At 34.4% G+C, this 13,617-nt stretch overlaps 1 protein-coding gene across 2 annotated transcripts in view; it reads left to right on the forward strand.

The window, feature by feature from the left end:
• The first annotated feature begins 8,903 nt into the window (after positions 1-8,903).
• LOC111085577 (calcitonin gene-related peptide type 1 receptor-like) overlaps positions 8,904-13,617 on the forward strand; it is a 34,418-nt gene continuing 29,704 nt past the window's right edge. The window contains exons 1-3 of one of the 2 annotated variants that reach the window (XM_022384772.1): positions 8,904-9,059; positions 11,474-11,638; positions 11,893-12,136. In XM_022384772.1, the coding sequence (XP_022240480.1) occupies positions 12,045-12,136 (92 nt within the window). In that variant the 5' untranslated portion in view covers positions 8,904-9,059; positions 11,474-11,638; positions 11,893-12,044. The remainder of the gene's footprint in view (positions 9,060-11,473; positions 11,639-11,892; positions 12,137-13,617) is intronic. The other variant, XR_002610386.1, reaches the window with a different exon arrangement.

A 13,617-nucleotide genomic window follows, 5' to 3' on the forward strand; every position in this document is an offset into this window, starting at 1 on the left:
ACAGTAGCAATCACAATAAATATATATATATATATGAGAGGCTAATGTCCGTCTGTCCGCAAAACTCCTCCCATAGTTCAAGTCTGACTTGGATGAAACTTTGCACGATTCTTAAATATCATAAGAGGAAGTTCCTGACAAAGTTTAATTACAATTGGGTCTCTTACAGAAACAGAATGAGTCTTTAACACATGATATGATATATGTGGCATTACAAAGAATTGGATCACCTGACAACATGTTCATAACCACAAATAATACATATAAGAAAATTCACAATGTTGTATAGGAAGAAGTTATTTAGTCAGTAATGAAATGTTGAAAAAGTATACTTATATTCATCTATTTATTGGGATTATCATAGTAAAGTAATTGGGCCAAAGGTCCAACAACACCTTATGCAGGGACTACCACAAACAGCCGCCCTTTGGGCGACGTTTCTGCTAGTAAAACAAACTAGGAGCACTAGCTATTGTATTATACGTTATTAAATTTACATTCATAAAATATAACTAGTATCTAGTATAGTCTTGTAATGTGATTCTCTACCTAAAATTTGTTTCATGCTTGGAATTGGTTTGTGCCCACTGGCGTGGTAATGTAAATTATTTTAGACAAATAGGTAATAGTACGAAAGACTGACAAGAAATTTACAATTTAACGAATGTTTCATGCTGGCCTGAGTCACGTTCTTATCAGCATTTATTTATCCTATGTAAAATAAAGTACAAAGCACATAATATGAAATAAAACAACAACATTTTCTGGCGGAGACATCCCTTAGATGAATATCTTTCTTGGCTGTGACATGCAGCTGCAGGAATATTGGAAATCTCCAAGTGACTGCCTTCAGTTTCTTCATAACCTAACAAAGTTGCTTTACAGCTTTAACTTATTTTACTATTAGGATTTCCCTTGATTATGATTTCATATTTAATCGTTTGATAAAATAAACGTTTTTAACCTAGAGAGTAGCATAAAGTTTAGGTCTATAGCACAGGAATCATGAAAAGTTCAAATTTATGACACAGAAGTAATGTATCGTAGAAGCCTTTTCAACATTCGCAATTTTTGATGTGATATAGCACATTCTTTTAATACGTTCTTACTCAAAACAAAATTTAGTTAATCAGTCAATATGCAGAATGCTACACATACAATTTCAAACTTTGACAATTAATAAATTGAAGTTTCATTCGCTAAATAATTATAATTCTATTTTATTTAGTAGCGTTACGTTTAGTTAGTCCCTGACATTTCTTTTTTCTAAAGTCAGTGAAATATTTTATATTTAACATATCTTGTACTGATAGACTTGAGGGAAGGCATCTAGGCAGAGGCACTACCGCCATCTTGGGCTGCTTGGTTGACTAGTGGAATTTATCCATCACTCTTACAGCGCACCCATGGTCTTACAGTATGGAGCTAGTGTTTGCGACAACGGGCTGCGAACGATAGACCCCTCAGATTCACACTTCCAGCAAGCTAACGTTTAGTCTACTCCTAAGTTGTCGCGTTTCTCATGTTTTGCTATAAAAATTGTTTTTACTTCGGATTGGACGTTTCATTATAGTATAAACCCAAAATTATGTCTTAGTGTTGTTTTCTGACAAATTTCAAAATATGACTTTCAGTGACTATGATGACTTTAATCAGGGGCGTAGCCAGACTTTTAAAACTGTACGCACGAGATTGGTCAATGGTATCAACAAAAACAATTAATGGGTTCAAAATATATTATTATAAGTAACATACACACTTAAGTATAAATATATTAAAAATATATTTATTATAAATATACACTTAAATAAATACATACTTAAATATATAGGATCATAAGATGTTATTCAAGACGAGGGCAAGACTACGATGTCCTGTGGCGTCAAACTCCTTGGTGAATGTGGACAAGAGCAAGGCTGATGAGTCGTTGATCAGTCGTTTGGCTACATATATATGTCTACAGGCAGCGAATAGTGCTGAATGAGTTCTCATTAGTGGCAGTGGAGATTGGCATCGTCAGTAGAGTGTGGAGGATGACATGGATGTTCAGGTACAGTTCATTGGTGGCGACGATGGCGGCGTGTAGGATAGAGAGCTTGATGTGTCGATGTAGTGCCTTCAGATTTCTAGTTCTGTGTCAGCTGACGCAGGTGATGGAAGAAGATGCCTGTATTCTTTTTTGATACTGTATCAGATGTCCTCTGTCAATTTGTCAGTAAAGTCTGGGAGGACGTACTGAGCACAGGCAGGGTAGGGGCTTGCAGACTCTGTCGTCAAGTTGAATGATGAGCTGGTCGATAAACGACAAGTAGACAATGAGTAGCCAGTAGTTGGACGCTGGTATGTTCGAATGTTTCATCTGTCGTCGTGCAATAGGGGGAGACAGATCCACACTGTTGGCGATTTCATATGCTGTGGTCCACATGCAGTGGTAGAAGGTGTCATCCTTTCGTTTTTTCTGAAGGAAACTGACAAGCGTCTGTGCTTGTTTGGATGCCCATATAAGGTTGCAATTTTTAGCCTGGAGAGCACATTACATAATGCCATCAAGAACTTCAGAAGATTGCTGTTGCTGTGAAGGCAGATGATGAAGTCAAATGCGAGGATGAAGTGGAAAAATTATAAAGTGTAGTGGCTGGATTTCTCTTCACTGAGATTATGTAGAGTGTCTATGATGGGAGGAAAACATGTTCTGGTCGATACTCTCACTTCACTTCGATGGGTCCATATTGTCTCCCAGAATTTCTTCAGCAATGGTGTATCTGGGGTGGCAACCCAGGTGATGTAGATCTGGAGACGATGTGGTGAGGTGAGGTGGTAATGAAGTACAACAGCTGGTTGACTGCTTTGTACATATTTTAGATGGGAACAACCTTACATGGCTAGGTTCAGGTTATGGCTGCGGCAGTGGACGTAGCTGGCTGATAGATGTAACTCTCTGATATGCATTTGTACACCACGAATATGACCAGGTATATTACCGGCGCCATCGTATACCTGACTGACCATTTTGTTGAGATCAATTTAAGCTCTGCAGCTAGATAAGGAAATTGTGTGTCAGGGCTTCATCAGTTGTGTTCTCATTTACTGATAAAAGATACAAAATATTTTCTGCACTGGAAATTGGGTGAAGGTGTAAAGCGCAGACATATAGTAATTTGCTCTGTGTTGCTGACACGGCAGCACTTTCATCGGCAATCACTGTGAAAAAGACAGCTTGACGACAAGATGGAGTGACGACATTCTGAATTTCCCAGCCACATAAATTCAACTACTGATTCTGCAAAGAGGGACTGAGATAGAATGCATTCTTCTATGCTCCTTCTAAGCGTTACTGAAGTGTAGAGTCTTTCTCAGCTTGCTACTTGAGTAGTGGCCACAGATGGTGATGTTCTGCTGGCCACAAACAACAAGGGCTCTGATAATGACAGATATAATGCTATGGTTTCTTTCAACCTTGTCTCTGTACGCTTTTGACAATGACACCATGACGTTCTTCTGCTTGCCACGCCATACACTCAAGAAGGAACTGGTATGTTGTTCTGCTACCTTATGGCCTTAAGAGGCTATGTGACTGGCTATAACCTCCTTGGCGTTGCTCCAGTCTGTCAGTGGACATTGGATGAGGTGTGAGTCATAATCAGCTTTTCTGAAAAGGACACAAGGATTACAAAAAGCACCATCTACATGGCAACTATATTGCAGTGTCAGGTATGTTTCTGAATTGAAGAAATTTTGTGGAACCCGACACTTGACCTTACCTATCTGACGAAATGAGATGGTCCAGGATTTATTTGGAACAAGTCTATGCTTCAAAATCTGTTCCCCCGTTGTGCATCAAACAGTTGCCCCAAAGATGATAAATCTAGTTTGCCAATATCGATTAAATGAGGGAGTAGAACCAGATTCAGCCAGTCTTTGCTTCGAAGGTGGTTTTTTACCGTCTTCGCGCATGCATGTTGTTGAAGGCCGTTCAGTTTCTGAGAAGTCCAAAACACTGCATCCCTCTCCAATGGTTCCTTTGGGAATAGACATGAAAAACGGATGGAGACTCATTGTGAACACGGCTGCATGAAACGCAGTAAACATAATAAATTAACAATATACGAACCAATTTGATTTAACTGTGTACTTTATATTTCACATGTCTAACTGTTAATAGATAATAGCTAGTAAACATTTAAGCACACCCAGTTCACACTAGCAGAGTAAAATAATTTGATAGAGGACTCGCAGGAGTGACAGTCAACGTCTACCAAGTATTGCTGTGATAACAAGAAGTGACGCGGGCTTTGTCATGGGATAAGCACATAGTTAAACTACACAAGTATATGTTAGTTACTTTCTAACACAGTAACAGTGGAACCACTTTTATAGACATATAATAATAATTTACGACCAAAACTGTTACTACTTAACAGTTGCTGAATCCAACGGCATAGCTAGGCATACGCATTATATGCACGTGCGTATATTTTTTTTCTGTGCTCATCATAATTTTGGTGACTTTTCTCTAAAGTATTTTGCACTGCGAATCATAATCATTCCAGCGATAACTATATGCACATATCTTTGTAAGTAAATCTCGCCCATTATACTAGCGTCTAGAGTTTGGAACAATGGTAACTAAGATAGACTAAGCTACTTCTTTAATTATTGTGACTAAAATTGAACGTTTAATATTGGTTTCCAAGGGTTCTAATTGTATTAAAAACAATTGGGCCTAACATGTGTTTTTATATCGTTTCATTTATATTTGTGCAATAGCTAGACGAACTACTTCTTGTTCTTTTCCAAAAACTACTTCCCTCAACAATAACAGCGACTTGGAGTGGTCTCAGTTCGCTATTTTCTCCAACTAATTCTCTGTACTTGATGAGTTATCTGATATATTTTTCAAATATAAAAGTTCGTAAATCTATTTAGAAATTTGATTGGAACTTAAAATAATTAGATGTGATTTTACGTTAACAAAACAAAGTCGACTAATTACCAGACGTGCTTGCTAGCAATGACTTCTAGATTTAGCTATTTCAGTCTTGATTCATCCACTGTCAATTGCTCAAGACCATAATTAGTTTCATTGAACCAGGCTTGGCATGACCAAACACATCACAAACTCATCGAGCGTGCACTAACTGTATATCAATATGGGTGCATGTATTATTAAATTGTTGACGTCCTATTATTGATGGCTAGCTATCAACCCTATAGTGTATAACAAAGCGCTTTTTATGCCTTTAAAATGTTTATTATTAAGTTATTTAATTCAGAAAATCGGTAATTTCATGCATTTCTATTTAACTTTTGTTTTACTGTATACCTATATTTTTGATATGTATCGATCTAATCATTTCGGATAATTTGAGGCAACAAAAATAAAAGTGTCGTGAGATTAGCCGGGAATTTGTCTACGGATTTAAGGAGAGTCATCTTAGACCAAACTCGAGTATTCCATGTTATTTTCTATTTCCTGTACAGAATTTTTGGCTAACTTGAACGTATCATTAAGGAAAAAATCTTAACGCTCACTAGTTCGCTGAAACTGTTTCATAAGCAAAATAGCGTAAATAACGTTTCTGATTGTTATAAGAGCTGATTTTTAAAAATAATGAATAGGGAAACAGCTGTATACTTCCAGCTTAGATTAATGACAATCGAACCAAACTTCTGAACATTGTCTGACGACTAGCATCTAAAATTTACTAAACATATTTTACTTCAACCGAAATTAACATCAAGGAATTAAATCAAACTTTTCGGTGTGATCTTTGTCATTAATAAACTTAGCTCTAAACGGTTATACGCGCCTAGTATCAAAAGGATTATTCAAAGCTCATATTAATCTTCTTAAAAGAAGTTAGGTCGTTTTTAGTTAGTCCCAATAAAGAAGTGAAATTCTTCATCTACAGTTGGTATCCTCTTACAAAAGGTTCGCCATGTCTTTCTTTCCTGTGCCGCTTTGACGCATCCTGCATAGTATGTCTTTTACCCAATTCCGTCTTCGTCTCCCCCTTTGTCTCTTTCCATTGGTTTTGCCCTCCAGTAATGTTCTCTGTATTGCCTGCTCTCTGACCACATAACCATAATATCTACACGTGAAATTATAGCTAAGTAAAACCTCCAGCTGTTCCATCGAGGGACAATTAAAAAGGGTTAAAGACGTATGGAAATCATCAAATTGTTTAAACTTTACTGTGTTGTAAAACAGCTTTTAAGATAATTCCTTCTTTTGTGATATATAGCAGAAAGTGATATTATAGGCTATCTGTGCTGTGCCCATTGAGGGCATAAAAACCGGATTTTAAGCATTATAAGCCCTCAGAATTACTTCTGAGCCACTCGTTGTTGAAGTTACGTTTTTATAACACTATACCTTTTTCTATAAAACTAGAAGGAGGAGTGAAAATCAGTTATGACATGAGAACACAGGGCCAGGTTGACTAAGAACTTTTGTTAGCATTTCTCGTGGAAGTCTACATTCAAAATAAAGTAAATCAATGTTTCATATAACCTAAGTGTGGAGAAAGTGCTAATTAATGTACATAAAAGCGATCGATATTCTTTGCTGTCTTGATACTTATGTGGAACTAAAACTTTATTCGAAGAGAATTTACAACAAATGAAATGGTTTAAGCTTATCATATGTGATCTAAAAGGTTTTTGTTTTATATCACTTGGATATTCTCAAACTGTCAAGCGAGATCCTGTGTGGTTTTTACACATTCCTATTATTTCTATATACTAGTAGTTTATTACTTTTCCTTTCTGAGAGAATTTGTCGTCTCCGAATCTACAAAAAAACAATTTCATGTTGTTTTCGGTGAATCTCACCAGTTTTTTATCCTACTGAGGCTGGTGGTTCATCGATGAGTTTAATAACAGTTTATTGTTGACTCTAATTACAGTTGAGTGATTATAGAGTGTCATCAGGTGAGAAAACGTTGTCTAAAAACACTTCAACTTGTCTCAAAGACTTTAAAACGTTGACAGAAAACACTTCAACTTGTCCCAAAGACTTAAAACGCTGACTAAAAACACTTCAACTTGTCCCAAAGACTTTTAACGTTGACTAAAAACCTTTCAACTTGTCCCAAAGACTTAAAACGTTGACTAAAAACACTTCAACTTGTCCCAAAGACTTAAAACGTTGACTAAAAACACTTCAACTTGTCCCAAAGATTTAAAACGTTGACTAAAAACACTTTAACTTGTCCCAAAGACTTTAAAACATTGTTTATAAAGAATATTGCGTCGGAGCTGTTCGCAGACTGAGCAACTCATAAACAATTTTATTTGGTTTGGTTTGTTTGTTTGTTTTAGCGCAAAGCTAAACAATAGGCTATCTGTGCTCTGAACACGGAGGGGAATCAAACACTGAATTTGTAAGATCGCAAGCTTACCGCTGACCTACTGGGGGTATTTTACTTGGGTAAGGGAGGTTACGCTGTAACGGTTGATTATTAAAGTACGGTTTTGAATATTGGAAATTATTTCAATAGATAAATCAGTCTACTATAGATTAAACTTATATTTGCTTCTGATCTATATTTTTAAAACTAGCATAATGATTTAAAACTTTTTTTCTCTTCGTTAAACTCTTTTATTTCAAAACAATGTACATGTTATAATAATTGAGCCCGAAACATCCAAACTTATGATAATAATGAACAATTTCGATTAAGATAAACACAAAGCATAACACGAAAACCTATGTCATCACCATATTATCATGAAAACCCAACTTTAGTTAGTTGTCAGTTTGATGGCACTTATGAGTTAGGTCTAACTTCATATTAACTGTCGGTAACCGCTGGAAATAACACATTCCATACACGCACACATGCAACTTTGAATTATAATTTCCTTTAAGGATACTTCATATTAACTGTCGGTAACCGCTAGAAATAACACATTCTATACACGCACACATGCAACTTTGAATTATAATTTGCTTTAAGGACAATGAATTTTATTTTTATATTGGTGACTATTGGCGATTTTAAAGTGTTTTTAAGTCGTCTAGCAAATATATCAACATTCTGGTTTCCTGAACTTCTTCAGTTAAAATACATTACGGAACAAAATCTTATAAAAAATGTATCAATATAATGTGTAACTGAAACATTTATTTAAACTGTTTTAAAAACCTTGAAATATATCTTACTACTAGTGTATCATACACTGATTAAAAGGTTAATAGCGTTACAATAGCGTGTTTAGAATCTACATTCTAAGGAGTTAGCGAGAAAGCCAAACAATGGCAGTTGGGTTTGCGGTTTGTTACTTCCGTTCAAGCTTTTCTATACAGTATATAAAACCATATTTATTTCTGACACATAACACACAAACAGTTATCAATATGTACGTCTTTTAACGCATCGACTGAATGTGTATTGTATATACGTGCGTGCGTGTGTGTGTGTGAGTGAGTGTGTAAAGTCCAAAAAAGGTCGCTCTTGACAGGTTGACCTTCAGAGACAAAGACCAGTTCTCTAACTCACACTAATATTTTAGGCCCAAGAGATAAATCTCATTATTAAATTAAATATGATTTTTTTTAAAAAGTACTTACAGATTTCTTAGAGTCACGATTGTAATATAATAGAGACAAAAACTTTGTTTTATATGTAAAGTAGTTATAGAAATAGCTTATGCTAAGTTTATGTGTAACACTAAAAGTTAAATGAAATATTAAAACTTCTGTACATCTAAAACGTTATGGAATTCTATTTTATCAGAATAATTCAATTATCTATATACATAGAGGTAGATTTGGGATCAAAGCTTAAAGCATATCTTTAATATCTACGGTTTTTGATAAAGATAAGAACTGATATATCCTGATCAACTATCCGATAAGAAAGTGGGAAACTTCGTTTTCTAGTGTTGGTTAAGAAAACATTTCGACAGTGTTATATGTTAATGTTCATGTCTAACATTTTTTAGCTTGTATATCATTTGCTTATTTTAGTATTTTTGGCTTACATAAATTTTCAAGACAAAGTCGAGGACATTTAGTGTATAAATTTACAATCCTCCTGGATCAAACTTAAAAGGTAAGGCTGTAAAAACGTTTCTAGATTTACTTACAAAGATAAGATATAAAAGCTCCTTAATGCAGCAAATGGCAGAAAGTATACACCATATTATTTGTCCGTAAGCATGTATTTGGTGTAAGTATACTGTCTGATTGTAATTTTACCCTACACTTAAGAAGACCTAAACTAAATACAGTGAAAAACTTACATGTATGTTCACATTAGTATAATCTGTGTGAAATTGTTAACAACGTTTCTTTTTTAATGATATAATGTGGCTGAACAGCAATTCTCATGTCAGAAGGTTCTCATTTCTCATTTCTGCGTTCTAGCTCATTTTATATGTATTTCCATTCAATTTAGATTTTATCTTATACAATTTGCATTTCAAAAGGATTAATTATTTTAGTTCCTTTTAAATTATATGAAATTAGATTAAGCTCTAGAACTTTCTATCGCGTATTTTTTTTTTTATATAAACTTCGGGCATTATAAACCTTCAGACTTACAGCTGAGCTACCAGGAGGATAGTCTAAGTGATTCAAAATAATAAGAAAGAAATATTACAGTTTGAACAAACTGCTAGCATCATTAGAACGTGTCATACTCTTGGAAAAGATCAGCACTATAAACATTTCCATAGGAAACAAAATTGAACGTGTACTAAATAATAAAATGTGCTTTCACTTGTTGTATTGAAATTTTGTACTGCACTACAGCATTGTACTTTTTGAAGATTCACTAAAACAATTGAAAAAGTAATGCAACATATTCTTATTTTATTATACAAGTTTTGTAGTTAAGCACAAAGCTACACAATGGGCTATCTGTGCTCTGCCCACCACGGGTATCGAAACCCGGTTTCTAGCGTTGTATGTCGGCAGACATACCGCTGTGCCACTCGGTGGGGAGGAAGGGTTATACAAGTCCAGTACTATGATTGATCAATCAAATATAAGAGCAATTGAATTCAAATCGGTATACAGGATTAGATAAGCGAAATTATATAACGAGTTGGTACTTTAGCAGAAACCTTCTAGAAGACAGACGATTTCGAATATTTTTATTTGTAGTTGCTAAATGATTTAATTCAGCCATTGTAGCGAAAGGTATAACTGCAAGCAAGTCAGACTAAAACCAAATAATTAATTTTTAGATATTAGTAATTCATGCGCTTCTGTTAATACAGGGTGATGCAAAAGAGCTGTGCACCACCATCATATTTCAAATCCCGCTCTCACTTCGATTTTTCTAGGTCATGTTTGGGTTTCACTGACTTTGCTAATTTCTTTTGTTACAATATTTGGTTGGAATATCGTTAATCTTGCAAGAACGTGTGGAAATTGTCATTCTGGTATATTGTATCGTGATATCAAAGGTACACGTTTAGAATAGCTGTAATAGCATATGGATGCGCGACATTTGCTTCATAAGTACTAATTGTTTCTTTAAACAGTTAATAAATATAGTTCAGCAATAATATAAATGAATTACTAAAACGACATATGCAACAACTATAATTTGTCAGACTTGTTCAGACAGATAAAAATGCTCAACTACTAATATTAATTTCTTAGAAACTAATGAAATCAAGTTAACAGCGACGAAGTCATACATGCAGTAGACTGTCTTTTATTCGTTATTTTTTGTTCCACGTCGGTCATATCACGTGTTTTATCACATCAAAAAAAAGAGTCAAGATTCTGAGTTGATCATTCATCCTTCTTTCATAATTCATCATTCACTATCATTTAAATCACAGAGTTATGGCAAACATGATTATAGAAAGACTATATACAATAATGGATTTCAAAGTTTTCTTTGGAAAGAAAAGGTCACATTCTAAGAGTGTCATTGTTTATTTTTTCTCAATTTGCATTATCACTGGTGCCATTTTTGTTGGAGCTGTTATTGCTGACTTCATTCTTTCCATTTTTACCATTAATACCGGACACCAATAATAATTAATTATATTTTTGTTAGTTTTATTCAATATTCGTATTCTTCGACGTTAGGACTAAAGCTCTGTTACTTGTTTGTTTTCTATAAGTTCACGCAAAGTTACTTGGAGGCTACTTGCGCTGGCCGTTTCCGATTTAGAAGTGATAAGCAAGTCATAGGGCAGCTAGTCAACAACACTCACCTCCAACTCTTGAGTTAATGTAGTCGAACTGAGAGACTGACCGTCACAATGTAACACCCCCACAACTGAAAGTGTGAACAATTTTGGCGATGCGATTCAAGCCAGCGGCTTGCACATTGTGAGTCGAGTGTCCTAACTAATAGGCTATGCCAAAGCTAAAGCTATCTAGGTGCATATTTGTTAACCTTACAGTACACAGTCGTTTTAGCCTTCATGGACCTCTTTTTTTCTGTTTCGGTGATGCAGCTGTATAAACAAATGTATTGAACAGTTGTTTTTGATTTTCTAGATTCTGGCCCTTCATCCTAATCCTTCTGGTGTAGACGATATTACAACGAAGAAGAGAAAACAGAAATTATATCAGGCGGAAATTTAGCTTGTAACTTAAAGCAGTGTCTTGAACATGAAAACTTGGAACAGTAATTTGGTTTTGATGTTCACTTCAATGGTAAAAGTAAGTAGCTTACTGGCGTCTATGTTATGTTACTCCACGACAATATTTAATATCTGTTGTTGATCTTTTTAACTCATGCTATCATTGCATAGTAAAATTACTCACCACATAATATTTAATTTCTTACAGGCAATCGGAATAAGAAAATAGTCTTGTGTATTTGATAAATAATTATATAAGCAAGCCTAACAAAAGCGGAATTTTTTGCTTAAATGCCTTTTTTTTTTTACAAATTAATATCTTTCAACTTCCAGTTCTCTATCGCCGAAAGCCTTCACATGCTTCTATCGATGACATTTCTAATGACGAGGCCCTGCTTGAGCGAAATCTAACACAAAACTTTGTTGTCAAAGGGTCTAGTTACGTCAGTTTTGCAGTTCAAAATACTGGATGTCGAACGGAAAGAATGGGGAAAATCTCCCAACCCTACTATAACTATGACACTTGTGCTCGCTGTTACAACTATATGCCTAATTACGTATTTGCTACAAGATTTAAGTAAGTTTCAAACTTATTGAGTTATTTTCGAAATTAATTATTTGCATCTTATAAATCAGTCTAGTACAAAACAAGTCTATTTTATCTTCAGTATATCTTACCATTGAATCAAGTTTATTTTGTATCTTACTAATGCTATTCCTGTGATTGAATTTCCTAAAAGAAACGATTTAATTATTCCTACCTTCGAGATAGCATCGTAGTTTCTTTTTGTTATAAATACAAATTTCTTTAAATAAAACAGTAAGTAAATGGTTTGTCTACAGTTTTGAAATCATTATTTTCATGTGCACAAGTTTTTTTTATTTTTAAAAGTTATTTACTTCATTTATTTGGTTTAATTCAGTAATTTTGTATTTATAATCTCAGTTGTCGTCACAAAGCATTATTTTCGATAAATTAGCTAATGAGATCTCATATTACATTCCTCCAAATTGTGGAATCTGATATGATGTAACAAGTTTCAAATAACAAGTTCGTTCTAAATCAGTCTTCTTAATCTATGCTATATTTTAGACATTTGGTAGCAAGTTTTATTCTACCTTCGTTAAAAGTGACTTTTCTGCTTTGTTCATAATATTCCCTCTTCTGTTATCCCAATGTTACTTTTATTTTTCTGGAATTAAAAAATTATTTGATTTAAACTGGCTCAAACAACCCCAGAAACTTCCCAAAGATAGTGTTATCCTTGTTGCATCACTAACTTATGTTTTCAATAACCATTCATTATACTTATTTTTCAAAACTCTTCCATACACTACTTTTCATTTATCTTCCTTTACACTTTAGTTCTAGATACGGACCAAATATTGTTTACCTTCGTTATCTTAACCTTCTTAATAGGTAAGTAGTATGTAATATGTGAAACATACTAGGTGTTTCTTTTCCACTTAGTTTGGGCATGTGCATAGGTTTAGTGCGTAGAAAGATCAGGTTTTTAATGTTACTAACTTACTAATGTCATAGTTACGCATTAGAATAGTTCCTTCACTTTTGGTGTTTCTGAATGTTCCCATGGAAATTTTCAGTAGAGAAGAATGTGATTTTTTGTACTATGTATGTTCTATATTGCAGTCAACTATGTAGAGATTTTAAAATACCAGGAGACTAACTCCATCCTTTAAACTTATGAAATGGGCGAATGACGTGGTTGGTACAGCACGCTCTGAGATAGAGATGGCCCTATTTTATTTTATATATAGTAGTTAATTATGTTAGTCTAGGTCAGAATATCATCAGATCTTACCAAATCTTCTTCCGACTCAGAGCTTTTGATAGTTTGAATATATTGATGTGCAGAATTTTATACACCTGTTAATTGTGCCATGTGTTGTACATAAATAACACAGGCCTGCGATGGTTTTATTGTCTTGAAATTTTTACATGTTCTACAGTTTTGAGACTAAAAGACGAAGACTTCACAAAAAAATCAGGATGAATGAGGATGCTTATTCGTTTGACATCAATGTTCTTCCCTTTTC

The sequence above is a fragment of the Limulus polyphemus genome, unplaced genomic scaffold, assembly GCF_000517525.1.
Source record: "Limulus polyphemus unplaced genomic scaffold, Limulus_polyphemus-2.1.2 Scaffold480, whole genome shotgun sequence".
Lineage (NCBI taxonomy): Eukaryota > Metazoa > Arthropoda > Merostomata > Xiphosura > Limulidae > Limulus > Limulus polyphemus.